This window comes from Saimiri boliviensis, chromosome 2 (genome assembly GCF_048565385.1).
Source record: "Saimiri boliviensis isolate mSaiBol1 chromosome 2, mSaiBol1.pri, whole genome shotgun sequence".
NCBI lineage: Eukaryota > Metazoa > Chordata > Mammalia > Primates > Cebidae > Saimiri > Saimiri boliviensis.
The window spans coordinates 216,121,221-216,139,421 of record NC_133450.1 but is presented as its reverse complement, the minus strand read 5'-3'; the positions used below and the strand labels follow the sequence as shown (position 1 = coordinate 216,139,421).

Genomic DNA, 18,201 nt, shown 5'->3' with positions numbered 1-18,201 from the left:
GCTTTGTTCTTTTTGCTTAAGATTGTCTTGGCTATTTGGGCTCTTTTTTGGTTCCTATGAATTTTAAAATAGTTTTTTCTAATTATGTGAAGAAGGTCAATGGTAGTTTAATGGGAATAGCATTGAATCTGTAAATTACTTTGGGCGGTATGGCCACTTTCACGACACTGATTCTTTCTTTTCATGAGCATGGAATGTTTTTCCATTTGCTTGTATCCTCTCTAATTTCCTTGGGTAGTGGTTTGTAGTTCTCCTTGAAGAGGTCCTTCACTTCCCTTGATAGCTGTATCCCTATGTATTTTATTCTTTTTGTAGCAATCGTGAATGGGAGTTCATTCATGATTTGGCTCTCTGCTTTGTGTATAGGAATGCTAGCTATTTTTGCACATTGATTTTCTATCCTGAGACTTTGCTGAAGTTGCTTGTCAGCTTAAGAAGCTTTTGGGCTGAGACAATGGGGTTTTCTACATATAGGATCATGTCATCTGCAAAGATAATTTGACTTCCTCTCTTTCTATTTGAATACCTTTATCTCTTTCTCTTGCCTGATTACCTTGGCTAGAACTTCCAATGCTATGTTGAATAGGAATGGTGAGAGACGGCATCTTTGTCTTGTGCCAGTTTTCAAGGGGAATGCTTCCAGATTTTGCCCATTCAGTATGATAGTGGCTGTGGGTTTGTCATATATGGCTCTTATTATTTTGAAGTATATTTTTCAATACCTAGTTTATTGGGAGTTGTGGTTTTTGCTGTTGTTATTGAGACAGAGTCTAGAGATAGCTCGGTCACCAGGCTGGAATTCAGTGGCAGGATCTGAGCTCACTGCAACCTCTGCCTCCCAGGTTCAAGCTATTCTCCTGCCTCAGCCTCCTGAGTAGCTGAGATTACAGGAACATGCCGCCACACCGAGCTAATTTTTATATTTTTAGTAGAGACAGGGTTTGACCTTGTTGGTCAGGATGGTCTCGGACTCCTGACCTCGTGATCCACCCACCTCAGCCTCCCAAAGTGCTGGGATTACAGGAGTGAGCCACCGCGCCCAGCCAGGAGTTTTTAACAAGAAGAAATGTTGAACTTCATCAAAGGCCTTTTCTGCATCTTTTGAGATAATCATGTGGTTTTTGTCTTTAGTTCTGTTTATGTGATTCATCACATTGACTGATTTATATATGTTGAACCAACCTTGCTTCCTGGGGATGAAGCCACATTGATTGGGTTGGATAGGTTTTTGAAGTGCTGCTGGATTCAGTTTGGCCTGGTTAATTTTTGTATTTTTTGTAGAAACAGGGTTTTGCCATGTTGTCCAGGCTGGTCTCGAACTCCTGAGCTCAAGTGATCCGCCTTCCTCAGCCTTCCAAAGTGCTGGGATTATAGGCATGAGCCACTGTGCCCAGCCTAGACCCCGGTTTTCTGCTTTGTTTATTGCCTTGCCTCTTCTGCTATGGCCTGCAATCCTTCCAGGTGCAAGACCAACAGGAAAGTGACTGTGACTTCCTAGTAAATCCCACGCAAGGCATGGCATTTACTTGCTGGACTTTGATCATAAGTCCATCGGAACCAATTATTGAGGCCAAGGGTTTCTGTGTGCCTCAGGTAGGGCCCTACCTGAAGCACATACCTCAGGGGTCATTCCTGAAAAGGAAATTGGGGCCATTACCAAAAGAAGGGAGAGCAGATCAAGTTGATAATGTGCATAGAAGCCAAACAGGAGACACTGTCTCAGCTCTTTATCCACTTGTCTCACAGCAGAGAATGGTTCATACTCAGAGCTGTGGGGATTCTAAAACCAAGAGAGCATGCAGGGCTAAGAGTCAAGGTCAGACCTGAACCAGAGCACCAGCTAGAGGAGGGACAGAAGAGAAATGGCAGGTTAGTGCATGGCAGACCAAGGAGGCAGGATCCAGGGTATAGGGGTGGGCACAGCTGTCTGCAGCTGCCTGTGATAGCTTCTGGAGACTCAAGTGTGACAATGTCCACTGCAATCCCTGGGCTAAAAGAGGAGAAGGGTAGAAACTGAGAACCTGGGTCATTCATTCAGCAAATCATCACTGATGCCTGCTCTGTGCCACATCTGTGAAAGCAGAGATGGCAATGACACGGTTCCTGACTTGAGGGCTCTGACTTTCTCGTGGTGAGTGGTTCAACTTAATCCTGATGGACAGAATCCATCTGGTAGTGTTGAAAGGCCCAGATTTGTGCTTGTGTGAACATGTAGTAGGGCATCTCCAAGTCCGCTTTTTGTTTGTTCTAAACTCCAACGAGTTTGGTCCTCGGGGTGGTCTCCCCACCAGCATTCTCAGGAGGTGTCCGTCACCTCCTCGCGGCCAGCTTGCTGGAGATCACCGTAAAATAGAGGGAATGTTCTGTTAACACCCTTGCTTCAAAGACTCGGCAGAGAGCTTTTCTTTCTAAGATGCGGAGAGAGAACCAAATCACAGAAGCTAAACAAGGTGGCTGTTCCAGGCTGTCCTGCCATGAGGTGGCAGCTGATTTCATGTTAAGGGTCTGCGCCTGGTCCAGGCAGTCCCCACTTGCTTTCTCAAGCTAGTTGCAATAGACATTTCTCACCTTTTAAGTCATTTCTTTGGCACAAGTTATGGTCTCCAGAAAGGCTCAACTAAAATACACGAAGAGGAACAGAAACTAGGCTGGCTGCAACACAGCTGATTGATTGAAGTATAGAGTCCAGCCAGAGAGGAAGGTGTGCGCTAGGCTTTGCACCTAGGATGCATGTTTAGTCCTCCCTTCCCTTAGATGGAGCTCCTCCCTGGCTCTGCCCTGCCTCTAACTCTACACTCCCTTAGGAGGCACAAGGCGCTCTACCTGTGGTTTCTAGCAGTACCTTTGTTCTGGGAGCTCCAGGTTTCTGTTTCTAGCTCACTCCTGTTTCACAAGCTTCAGCTGCTAGACTGTCTTAGTCAGCCCTTGGACTTCCCAAACCAGCTGCACCCCAGTTCCACCAAGGTGTCAACCCCTCTGTACCCATACATTCCTCATATCCCTGGGGTCCGGTGTCTCTCTTCTCGACTGGTCTGTGAGGCACAGGGGGCATCAGAAAACATCAGTGCATGTTGAGATAGGCTGGCCCTGCAGCCTCCCAAATGTGGATGCCTCTCCAGGATTCTCTCCCTGATCACTGGTTTGCCTGTATCATCAAGAGGCCATACCCAGGCTCCAGGACCCTCCCTGCCAGAAATCCCCATCTTCCCCCTACCAAGCCCGCCCTGACCACAGCTGAGCCTTCTGGGCTGGAGATTCCTGCCATCCTCCAATCCTGGCAGTTCCAGCTCACCCTGCAAGACTGTGCCAAGTGCCCCTGCCCTGGGCAGGGTCCCTTCTTCTCTAGTCCCTGGTACCTCATATTTATTTGTTCACCATCTCTTCATGGGCATCTGCACTGGGGGACCCAGAGATGAATCAGCCCCTACCATCTCCGCGACCAGGAGTGATTTTCCTCCTCTATTCCACCTGACAAAATCCTCCCAACCCTTCAGGGCCCTGCTCAAGCACCCCCTTCCCTAGACAAGCCACCCCTCCCGCAACTTCTCCAAGCCCTGTCATTCCCTTGCTGATATGAGTCAGCACTGTCCCTGTGCTGACTTGCTGGGGGTACGTTTACACTCTGTGCCCAGAAAAGGACAGAACTGGCCTCCTCTCTGTATCCTTGGCACCCTCACAGGGCCTGGCACAGACAGGCTGCCCCATGAGTTTACGGAGTGACCAAGTGGTAAGTGAGTGCAGGCAGGAAAGGCAGTGAAGTGGGGAAGAGGCAAGGCTGGGTCCGCTCACTCCCTGTGCCCTTGGCCAGCCAGTCAGTCAGCAGAGCAGAAGAAACCCAGCGCAAGGCAGTGGCTCTTGTTCTGCGGCGCCTGCACACACTTTAGAATCCCTGCACGCGGCACTGGGTTGTGAGAGACAGGATCCTAAGTCCCCCGAGGATCCTCCGTCAGCAGTGTGACAGCGGGGCTTCTCTGCCAAAGGGCTGACCAGAGCCTACAAACAGCACTTCTTTAAAGGTCTGTGTCGGAGCTGCTCAGAATCCAGCTCCCTGCCAGGGAGATATTGAGCCCAACAGGATAAGAGCAGGAAATTGGATTCAGCGAGGCCAGAGGAGACATTTTCTCAGATTAGAATTTTCTGTGCCAAAGGTAGGGAGTTTATCGCAGTAGGGAAGAGGAAATAAAACATAAAATATTGAAAATAAATTATATCCCACAAGCAACATCCTCTGAGAGAGTCAGCTCTGTGTCTGTGGCTGCGCGGGGAGTCCCCGCCCCATGGCCGCAGGAGTGCTGTGCCAGAGGCTGCTTGTCGCACACATCCACCATCAGTCCCTAGCCCTGGCAGAGCCGGCAGTGCCTTCAGGCTAAGGAAATTATTAATCTGGCCGTGCCCAGAGGACGAGAGGGCAAGGACTAACCAAGAGATGGAGAGTAAAAAGGGGTTCGATGGACTGAGGGGTTTTCGTTACAATGTAGACCACCTATGTCTCAGCCAAGCCCCTTCACAAGTGTTGTCTCACTTAATCTTCTCAACAGCCCTCTAAGACTGATGCATTTATGATGATCCCAAGATAGCTGATGCTCAGAGAGGTTAAGCACCTTGCCCAAGGTCACACAGTAAGTGGCAGAGCAAGAATTAAAAACCAGGCCTATCTGATGCTGGAACCTGGGCTCTCCCGACTCTTCTCAGGGGTAGGGGAGCTTGAATTTTATCCCACAGGTGCCTTGGAGCCAATGAGAGGTTGTATTGAGGGAAATGGCAGCTGGGAACATTTATGCTGGATCACTGTGGAAAGGAATGGAAGTAGTTGAGGCAAAGAGACCACTGATGATGCCAAGAACATTGCTCAGGCCGGGTCTGGTAGGAGCCTGATCTGGGACACTGCTTATGGCGGGAAGATGAGAAAATGATCCGAGAGGCATTTAGGAGACTCAAAGGACAGAACTCAGCAGGTAGCCGGCTTTCCTGCATGGGAGCGATGGAGTTCATCATAGAATGGCACGGGGCTGGACGCAGGCGGTTTCTCTTCATCCAGCCGGCATTCTCCAGTGAGGCTTGAAGTGCAGTCCATGAGGAAGGGATGTCCCTTGGGGTTTGCAGGGTTGATGGACACCTCCTTCAGCAGCCCAGAGTAGAAGTTTCTCCTCAGGGGCAGAACAGCCTGCTTGAAGAAAAGATGGTACAGCTCCCCCGACCCTCACTGTGCTTGCATTTTCCCCGGGGCTGTCTACCAACCACCTTCCTTTTTATACTCTCCGAGGGTGCTGTAAGCACCAAAATACCCATAACTTACTGCACCCCCTCTCCTCAGCCTAGGGTATGGAATGTTATGGCTCCTTCCCTCCAGGTTGCCAGCTCTTCAGCCCCCAGGTCATTTCCACCAAGGATGATGTACAATATTATGCTAAACCAACTTTATGGGCAGCCCCTTAAAATGCAAGCCTGTGCCTGTGATGGATGGAGAACATCCCGTTGTTTAGCCAACCACTTACGGTTTGTTGCAAACTTGCAAGAACCACACACGGGCCTCTTGTTAGGCCTGTTATGCCAAGGACCCCTAAATAAATAGTAGTGTGTGTCTTGGCGCATCAGGGCTGGAGTATGGAAATAGAGGTACTGTATAAATAATGCATATTTACAAAATAAATATATCCCATACATAAGTGTGTGCGGCCATAACCAAAGCACCTAGCTTAACAACCACGGAAAGCTTCGAGGGTCTGCCAAGTGATTGGCTTCCATCCATCAGTGTGCACCCGCATTAGAAATGACCATCGCAGGGAGGGGGTCCTCCTGCACGCTGACCTTGAGGCCTTTGAACTGAGGCAAGTGGTGAGATTGCAGGTGGGCACCCTGACACACAGCTTTTCTGCCAAGGTGTGAAACCTACCGCAGCCATGTGTTCCTGCAGATGTCTTAAGGTCTACCGCCAAGCAGAAGGCTGATTAGCGCCAAGTTGCAGGACGTAATGGGTTGCACCTCCAGGAAGAGGGCTGGCTGGGGGAGGAAGAGATCTCGTTATGCAGATTGACTTAGGCTTGCGAAGGGAGCCAGTGAGTTGCCTTTCCAGGGGACTCTTACCCGAGCCCTGTAACTTTCAGCCATTCACCCTGAAGGCAAGGCTGGGCTTTCTGGAAGTCAGTGCCCTGTCTCTGCCGCCCCTTTTTGAGCTCTGAACTCCACCGGGCATCTGGCTCTAGCATCTGGAGCGCCAAAGAAGCAGCTGACAGAATGGCCGCTGGAGTGGGCGCCCCTCCCCTCGGTTGTAATGGCACAATGCTGGATTTCAGTATTTTAAATGAAAAATATATGCAGTTAGCTGTGCGCTGACAATGTCCTTGAGGATTTGACAGTGAGATTTTCCAGCAGTTGGTCTTCGTTAGGATCCTGGCGGTGTTTAATAAGGCAGTCGAACTGCTGGCACCTTGGGTTCCTGTTTGTTCTCCGAGGGCTCAGGGGCTGCTGCGGTAAGCACATCGACCAGAGCTGATCATTACAAGGGCGTACGCCACCATGAATAAAAATGTCACACGTTTTCCCATCTCACAGCGGTACAAAATGTCAGTCCTGTCAAACACACATTGCAGGGAGCTGTGTGCAGTCCGTACAAATTGGAGAGCCGCATATTCCCCCAGCCTTCTGATATTCTTCATTTGAAGCTGAAGAAAAACAGTTGTTAACCTATTAGCTAGGATTTTAAACTCTGCTGAGGCGGTGGATGGGTAGACTTTGACACAGATAGAAATGTATTCCAAGGTCCAGGAATTTTAAAACCAGGTTCTCCATCCATTTGTTCTGAGGGAAGGGGGAAAAAAAGCCCCCTCTGTCTAGTGAACCTGACTGTCTTTCTTTAACAGACACACTAGGGAAATTTTGGGATATTTCATATCTAAGCTTCCCGTTGCTTCCATGTTTGCATTCCACTCGAAAAGTCTCTTGCTTTTGGGGATGGCCCTGGGGCTTAACCCATTAGGCTAGGAAACCTCTTAAGTAGAGAGTTTTTCCCGCTCAGAAGCATGGCAGAAATGTTGCCAGTCTTGTGGACAGAGTAACTCAAATGATGGGGACGAGGAAGACTGGCTGGTCTGGCATTATTCAGACACTGGGCAGTGGCTTCACTGATAGTTTGATGCTGCTTCCCCACTCTTGAGCAGGCTTTTACTTCACACTTGACCACATGCCAGGCCTTGTGCCAGGAGCCACATGTGAACCCTCAGGACTCATCCTCTTAGGGGAGGGACAGAGGTTGGAGTGCCCAATTTTTGTGAGCCAGGAAGAGAAAGACTTCTCGGGGAAGGGAACAGAGTCACGAGGGATGAACAGGAATCAGTCAGGTGGGCGAGTGAGGGAAGGGCTTATAGGCTCAGCACGTGTGTTGTGAAGGGCCATGGCCCATGGGGGCCGGCTGGAAAGAAAGGGCTGTTTGTGGTGGGGTTTACTTGGGGAAGGACCGTGTCTTGAATGGCCTGCTGCGGACAGGGGCGGGAGCAGCTCCCCTGGGCTGCCAGTGGCAGGGAGAACAGTTGGAGGCTCGTGGCGGCCTGGCCTAGGAGAGGAGTCCTAGCCTCCGTTTCTAAAGGGTGCTGCGCACTCCTATCTGGACCTCTGCAAAATCAGGAGAATGATTCTGATTTTCTTGTTGCATCCTGTTGGGGTGGACATCATTCCAGAGATGATAAATTAGCCTGGTTTTGCTGAGCTGGCCCTGGCCCTTAAATGTACTGAGCAAATTCTCATCGAGTAGGGACACGGGCCTCGTGAAATACAGGCGGCTGCAAAGACAACCCTTTCTGTGTGGTCAGAACAGAGTTGGCAGGACAAAAAACTCAAAGGACGTCAGAGGGTAGACTCCCCAGGGAGTGAGAAGAGACTCCTCGACCCCAAGGGGATGTGTTTTAACATCTTCCTTCTGCTGTTTGTATGTCAGGTCTCATGGGAGGAGCATGGGTTTCTTTGGAGTCAGGCATACTTGGGCTTCATTCCTGGTTCTGCCACCAGTTAGCTGTCAGGCCTGGCCTGGGCAAGTCACTGAGTGACATGGCCTCAGTTTCTTCATCTTCCACCTTCTTGCAGGTTTCTGAGATCAATAGAGACCTTGCATGTAGATCTCCTAGCACAGGTCCTGGTACATAGCAAGTGCCAGAAAACAGTGGCCCCAGAGAGGAGCCCCTCTCCCCAGCATCTGGAAGCCACTCCTCTAATCTAACCACGTGTCCCCCACCTCCTGGAAATGTCACCCAGGCACCTCGATGCCATCCTAGATGCATCCCAGCAGCAAAGCCCCTGCCTCCTGCTTCTGTCTGGGCAAAGAATGGCATATGTCAGCAAGGTCCCTGCCCCTGCCCAGGCACCGGCCGCATCTGGTACCCGACCTCCAGCCGTCAATGGGATGCCACCTATTCAGACCGTGCACCTGCACCCGACTAAAAACAAAGGGCTCCCCTCCCCCTGCCCCACTGCTGGCCCTCCTCCCTCCCCCGCCTCTGTCCCCCAAGCGGCTAGGGTCACCCGGCCCCCACGCAGCCTTCCCTCACAGCTGCCTCGCTGCCTTTGTTCAGCATGTGAACTTCCCCGTCAGCCAAGCTCCTTGCACGGGAAGTAATCAGGGATCTTGACAAGGCTTCAAACCACAAATGCCACTACAAATTAACCAGCACCACTACAAAATACTACTCCTGTCAACATCGGGGAAGAATGCACTGCTCTTCAGGACCAGTCTGAGACGTCTTTCAGCTCAGCACTCACTCACAGCAAAGAGAGTGCCCGAACCCAGCCGGAGAGAGTGGTTGACAGGACTGGTGAGCCCCTGAATCCTGAGCGCACCCTCTCAGGAGACCATCTCTGTGAGACGCTGCGGCAGGTACTGCGGCTTTTCTTCCAGGACCCCCTTCGATCCTGAGCACCCCTCATCCCCCTCACAGGTGGCACCTCCAGAGGGCAAGTCATGAGGCACTCAGAAACCTCACTGTGGAGTCCACCATCCCGAGAGTGAAGCCCACCATTCAGAGAGTGAAGCCCAGCCCCACCTCTGTGCGTCCTACCAATGTGCTGTGCCTTTAGGCGAGAGGCCTCCATTTCCCTGCCTGCAGAACGGCGCCCGTAATGGAGCCTCTGTCTGAGACTCTGCAGGACCACTAGGATATCCTGAGTATTCCCCCGGCCCCTCCCATCCTCCCTTCCTTTCCCTGAAGTAACACGTCCTTGTCGCCCTATGTGAGTAGATTCTCACCACGTGGAAACCTCTTCCTCAGCCGTAATGTGGAAGTGCTTCCTGTGCAGCGTCTTGCAAGGAACATCCCTTTAGAGTGACAGCTTGCTACCTCTGCAAATGCTTCAGGCCTCAGGGTCGCCACATCCCCTCTGAGTGCCCCACTGAGTGGCTCAGGCAAGAAGCATGCTGTACACTACTGACATCGGGGCCTGGTCTTCTCCAGCTGCCCTGGCTGGAGCTCTGAAGCAGAGACAGGCATTTGATCCTCCCCAACAAGCAGCACAGCCCTCGTCCAGGGTGGACGGAGAGGAGCGGAGACAGCCATGGGAGCTGGGGGCTAGGCAAGAGCTGTGCCTGCGAGAGAGCTTATTGGGCATCTCAAAGGAGACACTCCACAAAAATAACGCTTCAATGCACTCTTTTTTGGAGGCATATCAAAAGAAGCCCTCTTTTATTTCCATGCCTTGCATAATAGCAGATTTCCAGTCCCAAAGAGTAGAGGAGCCTTGCTCTCGGCCCAGAGGCCCTTTGTAAAGCTACAGAAAGCTTTGTCTTCCCCTCCCAACTGGGTCTTTTTCATGCACAGGTCAGAGCATTGATGTGGCTACTAGCCAGGAAATTAACCAGGTGAACACTTTCCTTGTTAAACAGCAACAGGGTTTAATTGTGAATTTGCTCTCTCCCCTCTCCATTCCCTAGCTGTGTATCTGACTGGGACGAACTGAGAAATGCCAGGGTCTATCCAGCTTCCCCCTCTGGGATGAGGCCTCCTCTATTGAGGCAGGTAGGAACCCGGCAGGGAAGAGACAATTCAGAGTGCACATTTCACACAAAGAATCTGAGACCCCCTTTCGGGCCAGCTTCAGAGGCTAGTTCTGTCATGCACCAGCTGCCATCAGGCACACCCACTCCGATCTTTGCAGGCACAGCCCTGAGCCTTTAGCGAATCTGGTTGGGCCCTGTGGCCTCCAGCATCTGTTCTCTTATACCTCCTCACCTATCTCATGCCCAGATTGGGATCTGGCCTGTCTCCTGCCAACTTTGCCGTTTCACCTTCTGTGTGGCCCTGCTGTCCCAGCAGTGAAGTGGGGATGCTAATTCTGACGGCACAAGGATGTTGAAGGGATAGTTCCAGATATCCCCTTCACTGGGGTCTGAGTGAATCCATGGGTCCGTTCCCAAAACAAATGCCTGCCCTCGCCCCTGTACACAAACATCAAAGTACCCCTGCCCCAGCCCATAACTCACTCAAGACGAGCTCGCCCTCTTCTAAAGGCCTGCCGTCCACCGGCCCTTTGCAACCCTGGGCAAGTTCTTGCTTCCTCTCATCTGTGAAATGGGTAGCAACCCTCATTCCCTGCAGAGGAAGCTTGCACTGGCGAGTCTGCAGCAGTTGCTCGGCCCTGGAAGTGCCAGCAGCAGGAAGTGTCTTGGCTCTGCCCACAGCACAGGCAGGCTGGCTCCCAGGCAGCAGGGACACCACCTCCCCTCCCCTAGACACTGCGCTGTCTGCCCCCAAGTCACCACCTGGCAGTTGAGCATTTTCCACCGTACATCCCCGTGCAGAGCGCCCACTCAGCCATGCCACCCAGGTAATTAAATTGATATTCCAACACGCCTTCCCCTCCTGACCTTTTGGAAACAATGTGTTTTGCTGCATCAACAAATTAACTGCAAATCAGATGCTGCCCTCATAAATCCCGGTTTCATATCCAATGAGCATACTCACCTGGCCCACACAGCTGACAGATAGAGATGCCGAGGGCCAGGCGGAGACCAACAAAGGCCAAAGAGGTCCCCTCTTCTCTGGGACTTCTGTGTCAATCACGCGTTCGGTCTTACCCTCTCTTGTGTTCACATCTCCCAGCACTGCTGTGGCCGGGGCCAGTGGGTTGACAATATGGAGGCCTGGGCAGGCTCCTGTGATTGGAGGGGAGTGTCTGTTCTTAGAAGCCCACCCATGCTCCTCCAATGCGTTTTCTATACCAAGGACGTCAAGGTTTCTCTTATTGTGTCTCTGATTATATCCTTCCCACTGAGCTCAGAAGAAAATCCACAATTCTCAGCCTGACATTCAAGGCCCTCTATTATCTGACCTTCCCCCAGCCCCTCCCAGGTCCTGGCCGACCCCGTCCTCATATTTAGCCTTACTCTTGGCTGGCTGGACCACTGTGGATCCCTGTCTGCTGTTCCCTCACTCCCTACCACCCCCAACCCATGGAAGAGCCCTTCATCTGTCCCACTTGCGTGACAGCACCCTCTACCAGAGTCTGGTTCAGACACGCGCCCCTGTGCCTGGGACGCCACACACTGTTTGTTAAATGAATGGACAAATGAAATCACATTCCTCCTTTGGAAGGTACCACAGAGAGATGCTCAAATAAGGAAAGAAGGAGAAGGTGTCAGCTACTCTGTCATCAGCCTTTTCTCTACAGCACAGATCTCTAACAACAGATTCTAACTTCAGAAGGAACAAGGATTAGAAAAAACATGTCAGAAAGGCTTCCAGGTGACTTTGGAAATTTTAGTTGACAAGGATAGCACAATGGGCTAAGAATACCTGCTTGTTTTAGTTCTTGCTACTAGCTGTGTGACCTCATACTAGTCTCTTAACCTCTCTGGGCCTCCTGTTTCCTGGCTGTGTAACAGGGAAATAATCCTTCTCTAACTTGCCTCACCAGGGAGTGTGAGGTTCAAAAGAAAGAGGAGAAGTTAAAATGCTTTGAAAGGAAAATACATTATATAAATAGAAGAGATTATTATTAAAATCCAGTCTCATTCAACAGAACCTTGCTGACAGCCCACAGCTTTGGAAAAGCAGGGTCCTCACGTCCACAGGACTTTTGTGGAAAGACCTGTGGGTCCCATGGGGAAGATTGAGTGGTTCCATTTCATCCTCCGGATATCGGACCAGAACCTCATGCGGCTGTCACTGTACTCTCATCTCATCCTCACACCAGCGCTTGTAACCTGGGAGTTATTTCCATTTTACAGAAGAGTTCACTGAGACTTCAGAGGTTAAATAACTCGCCTAAGTGGCAGAGCCCATACTGAACTCAACTAGAAAGTGACAGAGCCAGTTCTGTCAGTGAACCCATGTATTTCTAACCCAAAGTCTGTTTCTTGGGATTTACCTCACCAATATTTCTTTCTCCTTAAGAAAGATATTTTCCCGTGGTGTAGGTCGAATCCCACCAGACTATGCAGTTCTTAAGGACAAGGACTGTTTCTTACTCTGAATCCCCTGGTCCTGGCCCCCGAATGCTTGCTCCATAAACACACACAGGAGGAATCCTTCCACTCTGTGAGTCAATCTGCTTCCCCACCAGACTTGTTTTTCAGGAAGGCAGGTACTTTGCATTGACCATTGAAGAAACCTCCAGCCCTCTCCCGCCTCTGCTGGCCCTCCCACCCCTCCTGCCATGCCGCAGCTCGGGAAGTGCCAGAGGAACTGTCTAATTGAACTCTCCTTAGCAAAAGATCGCCAAAGACCCAGTCTTTTTTAACTGACTTAAGAAACAGCAGTCTGTGTAGCCACATTTCAACCTGGCCAGGGGACAGAGGATCACATATAATGTGACCTCGATGCAAAGATGCCCAGATCTCTTGGATTCTCTGCTGCGTCTACTTTAAAGTTTTTCCTGTTTTACCTTTGCTTCCTTCAACGGTGGAAAGAGCACTGGATTCACAGTCAAGAAGCCTGAGACCTGCTCCCAGCCCTGCCCATTACCAGCTGGGGGCGTTGAGCAGATCGCTTTACCTCCCTCCAATCTGTTCCCTTGTCTGTGGCCACTAGGACGCTTAGCGAGGCCAGGGGCACCAGGGTAAAACAGGAGCAGGCTCAGGGGCCCACCGCTACGCTGTGTGCTGGGGAAGCAGAAAAGCAGAGCGAGTCAGATGGGAGACGAACCGCTCCAGGCTCAAAACAACTTTCATGAGTCCTGGCCAGCTCTGCCATCTTCTCAGGCCTCACCCAACACTGTTGTGGTCCCCATGTTCAGCTAGTGACAGCTTCAGCTTCTGGAGCACCGGGGCCACTCTCTGGAAGAGGGTGTGCTTTTCTGAGTTCATCCTTTCCTAACTCATCTTCTTACCCCATCTTCCCACCCAAATTATCACCACTCACCCACTAAGGCCTGCTTAATGGTCTCCAGAGTCCTCTTCCTCCATCAGCTTGGGATACCCCAGCTTGTTTGAAGTGCATCCACCATGGTCAATGGCTACACCCTGTCTAGGAAGCAGAGGCCTCCCCGGCAGTGTGTCCACTGTGTCCCTGGCCCTGCAGCAGGGTCCTGGTAACTGGGCTCACAGATGAGGACACTGAGGCCCAGGGAAGTCACTTGCTTGTCAAAGTCACTCAGCAAACCAGCTGGTCCTGGAGCCTCTGTGGTGGGAGCAGAAGGACACTGCACACATCAGATGCTCTAGCGTCCAAAATCTGAGACTGCTTCCCATGGGGTCACTATCTAATCTGCTGGTGACAATCCAGGTGCTCACCTGTCCCCAGCCTCAGCTCTGGTCCCCAGGGCCTGCACACTCCTGGCAGGGCATCCTGATAATTAGTGCAGCCCTCCCCCAGGTCCCGGGGTGGGGAGTCTTTAATGCACATCCCCTGGGAGTTCACCTTTCTCTTGCTGGCAGCCACCCCACAGGTGTCCCCATGATACGCTCCAGCATCAGAACAAGCCCAGGATTCGTGAGTGCAGCCCTCTGTCCCTGTGTGATTCCTCTAATGACAGGGTCCCTTCGTGCCAACAACCCGCAGGGAAACCTCCCCGAGCGTCAGAAGGGGCAGCGTGTCTTCCTGCTCTTGGTTGCTGTGGTTGGGTTTTGTTTTCTCTGTCTGGTCGTGCCAGGACATCTGTACCACATTCCTCTTTCTTGGCATCTTTACATCCCCCGGCTGACTCTGTTAGCTTCTAGGCTGGGTGTGGTCCAGAGGCTGCTTTCTTCCCACCATTTATCAATTCAGTTGCAAAAAAAACCAGCACTTCCCAACGACAACCAAAAGAAAATCAGTTAGTTGAAGAATCTGGAGAACTGACTTCTGGTGTGTTTTTACATGTACCAGGAAGTTTAAGCCAAAAATAATTTGCTGGGCACCTATTAGGTATCAAGTACTCTACTAGACCCTACGACAAATAGAGACGTGCGAGCTGATAACGAAGAGTCGGTGTGCTGTGGATCTGAGGCAGGGTTTCACCAGAGATGAGATTGCAGAGGTGGATGTGGGGCCCTGATTCTGGAGGGCTTTGAACACCAGACGGCATCTTCCATTCATGGGTGTTATAGGGAAAGCAAGTCTATGTTCACATAAATTTGGGAAATAGGACTTTTATAAAAGAGTTAATAGGTTTTTGCCTGGTTTGGGGGGGTGCTTTTCTCACAAGACTCGCCAGCCCTTGCTATGCTAACAGGCATTGTGAATCCCCAAAAGGAGAAAGAAGACGGCATTTCTCAGATTTGCCTGGCTGGGGAACCTCCCTTTTTCCCTTCATACAAAGTGTCTCCCAGGATGGTGTCTCTCAGCAGATACCCTGCGAGATGCCAGCCTTCCACTGAGGTGATTTAAGCTGGCAAGTGGCATGATTGGGTGGGCATTCGTGGGCATTTTTAAAGTCCATTCTGGAAACAAATATGGGAGAGGGAGAGGCTGGAGGCACGGAAACCTGCTGATGGGAATGGTTGCTGATGTCTGTGGCGGCCCTGTGCACAGCTCACTGAATCTTCCTAACGGCCCACCTGGGGAGGCGCTGCTGTTACCTGCACTTTACAGATAAGGACAGTAAGGCTCAGAATGGTCAAATCGTGGGCCTGGAGTAACCCAGGGAGTTAATGGGAGAACTGGGGTTCTGTCCAAAGCGTCCGACCCCAGAGGCCACCTCATGAGCACGCTGCTGCTCTGCCACCTAGCAGGAGCGGAAATTGCCCAGGCCAGAGGTGACAAGCAGTGAGGACAGTGGGACTGGAGAAATTGGTCCCCCGAAGTAGAAAGACCAAGCATAAGAGAAGCAGTACTGGGGAGAGTAGTATAGGAGATTGGGGTGTCCAAACAGAGGATAGCAGCCTGTGTGCCTGTGAGGGTGTGGGCTTCCCTTTCCCTCATCATCTCTTCCTCTTGATGAGCAGTGTGAATGGGTAGGAGGGCCTGTTCCCCTTTACCTCACACACTTCCTGTAAGCCATGAAGGGGAAAAACATGGCGGCCTTACCCATTCCCAGGCAGCATCCCCAACTCCCAGGTAGCCGCCAGCTGAAGAAGGGTCACCAAGCGAGGGTCGGCCCTCACACCCAGCTAATGACATAGGATCTGAGAAGCCGGGGTGTATTTTTATCCTGCGTGTTCTCCATGTGCCACCAGGGAACCCTCCACCAAGTCCCCAGGCCAGCTTTCCCCTCAGGCTGCCCCAGCAAGTTCCGTGCAGGGACCCAGGGACCCACGGACAACTGGGACACAGGCCCTATCCTCCAGGAGCAGTGGGGCAGGTTCAGAAAGCAAGTTATAAGGCAGATTTGAGATCTGAAGTATCACTCCCACTCAGTAAAGCCCTAAATCAGCACTGTCCGAGGAAAACATCATGGGAGCTTCCTATAGGAGTCACCTGTGGAATTCTGAATATGAAACATAAACAGATGAAATTGATTTTAATATAATTAACCCAGTATATCCAAAATATTATTTCAACATGTAATCTAAAAGTTATTACCGTGGCATTTGACAGTCTCTCCTTGTGCTAAGTCTCTGAAGTCCAGTGTTTTGCACCTAGAGCACTTTTTTTTTTTTTTTTTTTTGAAATGGAGTCTTACTCTGTCGCCCAGGCTGGAGTGCAATGGCACAGTCTTGACTCACTGCAACCTCCATCTCCCAGGTTTACGTGAGTCTTCTGCCTCAACCTCCCAAGTAGCTGGGATTACAGGCACCCATGTCATGCCCAGCTGATTTTTGTATTTTTTTAGGGACAGGATTTCACCATGTTGGCCAGGCTGGTCTTGAACTCCTGACCTCAGGTGATCTGCCTGCTTTGGCCTCCGAAAGTACTGTGATTTAGAGCACATCTTAGCATGGACTGGCTGCTGGGGACATTGGCTCTTATATTGGCCAGGGCAGGTCTGGATTTTGTCCAGTTAAAGATGTATCTCTGTGACCTGAGTGACGGAATGGGAAGGAAACAAGCGGAAGCCTCCCGGGGATGGCTACGGGCCCGTGGCCTGGGTCTCGCGTGAATTTCTACTCTCCTTACTCGGCCTCCCTGTCTCTCACACCTGCAAGAGCATGGAGACGGGCAGGCTGTTGAAAGGACACTGCTGGGCTTTCAAGATAAAGGGTTTGAGCGTAGAGCTGAGAAGTCTGTGCTCTACAGGTTTTGATTCAAATCCTGATTTCAAAAACCAATCATTTTGTACAAATTTTACTTGTTCATCAGATGTTATTGAGCAGATTTTTTCCCAAGTCCCACGCAGCCTGCAGGCACAGGGATGAACCCCCTTGGAGACCGCCATGTAAAAGGTCCCGTGGGGGTAGCAGGTGAGGGACCCCACGCTGAGTCCCACATAGCAGGAGACAAGGAGGCAGTGCAAGTCAAGGCAGCACCCAACCTGACCGGCTCTTGAAGGACACGCACAGTCCTGCTGGAGCAGCTCGTTCCACCCGGAGGGCGGCAGGAAACAAGGCATGAGAGCCCAGTGCTACTTAAAGGGTCTGCCCAGGGCGGGCATGGGTGAAGGTTGAGAAAGGTCTGTGTGGGACACAGTGGGGTCCCGGTCTTGAGGGACATGCAGCGTCAGCCCCAAGCCTTGAGCAGGCACCCAAGGACAGGAGGGGGCGTGAGAGGTCTAGAGAGGCTGTGGGTGGCCGTATTGCACCTGGGAAGGCCCCCCGGCCTGTGTGGAGCATGGTGGAGGGCAGAGCTGGGGGCCTTGTCAGGAGATGATTGCAGTAGGCTGAAGACAGGCTAGAAAGAAAGAATGGGCAGAGGAGCCGGCCTCAGAGGTGGACAGTGGGGGCAAGGCGGGAGGCATCGAGGATGGCCCTCTGGCTCTGGCTCGGGTGACTGGGTGCCTTCCCCAGGCAGTGTGTGGAAATGCATTGAGTCTTCTCAGTGTATCCTGATGTTTTAAGTTTCCACTTTAATGCAGCTGCAGAGACTCCGTCCCACCCGACTGCCTCCCAAGATACAGCGCTCGAGGCCCGTGAGTAGCCAGCGGTTCCGCACTCCCCACCTAACACTGCCTGAGCCGTCCTCCCTCACCCTGACTAAATCTCCGGAGTTTGGACCCTCCTGCCTGGCAAAAGAGAACGGGGAATTGGGTTTTTCAGCTTCCCTGTCTGTGTGGCATGAACTTGAGCTTGCATTTTCTGGGCTTCTCTCGCTTTTTTTCTGAATAAGTTTGGTGACTTGCAGATCAGAGCTGTAGGTAGCAAGGGGCCACTGTGTGGTGTGTGTGCCGTGTGCATCATCTGAGCAGGTCTCACAGGGTGAGCAAGGGGTTCAAAGCCTTCCTCCACTCACCTGTTCCTCACAAAGGAAGCAGAAGTCTGGGGGCAGGGGTCTCCTTCCTGCCAGATCTTGGTCTGGAAATGCATTTGTACCTTCCTGCGGGTGGAGGCTATGTCCAGAGAGTATGCAGCTCTTATGGAGACAGGTACTGCTCCCCTGCCAGGCCTTCCTTGGAGATCCGCCTTCCCATGTAAAGTGCCAAGTAAGGGGCGTGGTGGTGCACGCCTGTAGTCCTAGCTACTCAGGAGGCTAAAATTGGAGGATCACTTGAGCCCAGGAAGTTGAGGCTACGGTGAGTTATGATTGTACCACTGCATTCCAGCCTGGGTGACAGAGCAAGACCCTGTCTCTTTAAAGGGGAAAAGAAAAAAAAAAGGATGAGGAAGCAGGAAAAAATATAAACCCACCACCAATTGGGAATGGGGTGGGAGGGCAAGAGATTCGTCCATGGTTTTTTAAAAAGAGATCCGTCCATGGAAAAATACTGGGT

The 18,201-nt window shown here is 51.5% G+C and overlaps 1 protein-coding gene across 7 annotated transcripts in view; it reads left to right on the top strand.

Annotated features, from left to right (window-relative positions):
* The window catches only part of DENND1A (DENN domain containing 1A), a 546,222-nt gene that overhangs the window by 498,495 nt on the left and 29,526 nt on the right, over positions 1–18,201 (top strand). For 5 of the 7 annotated variants that reach the window (XM_074395320.1, XM_039474809.2, XM_039474807.2 and 2 more), the window contains one exon: positions 17,350–17,403. The exons of the other annotated variants lie outside the window; for them this stretch is intronic. In XM_074395320.1, the coding sequence (XP_074251421.1) occupies positions 17,350–17,403 (54 nt within the window). The remainder of the gene's footprint in view (positions 1–17,349; positions 17,404–18,201) is intronic. 7 annotated transcript variants of the gene reach the window in all.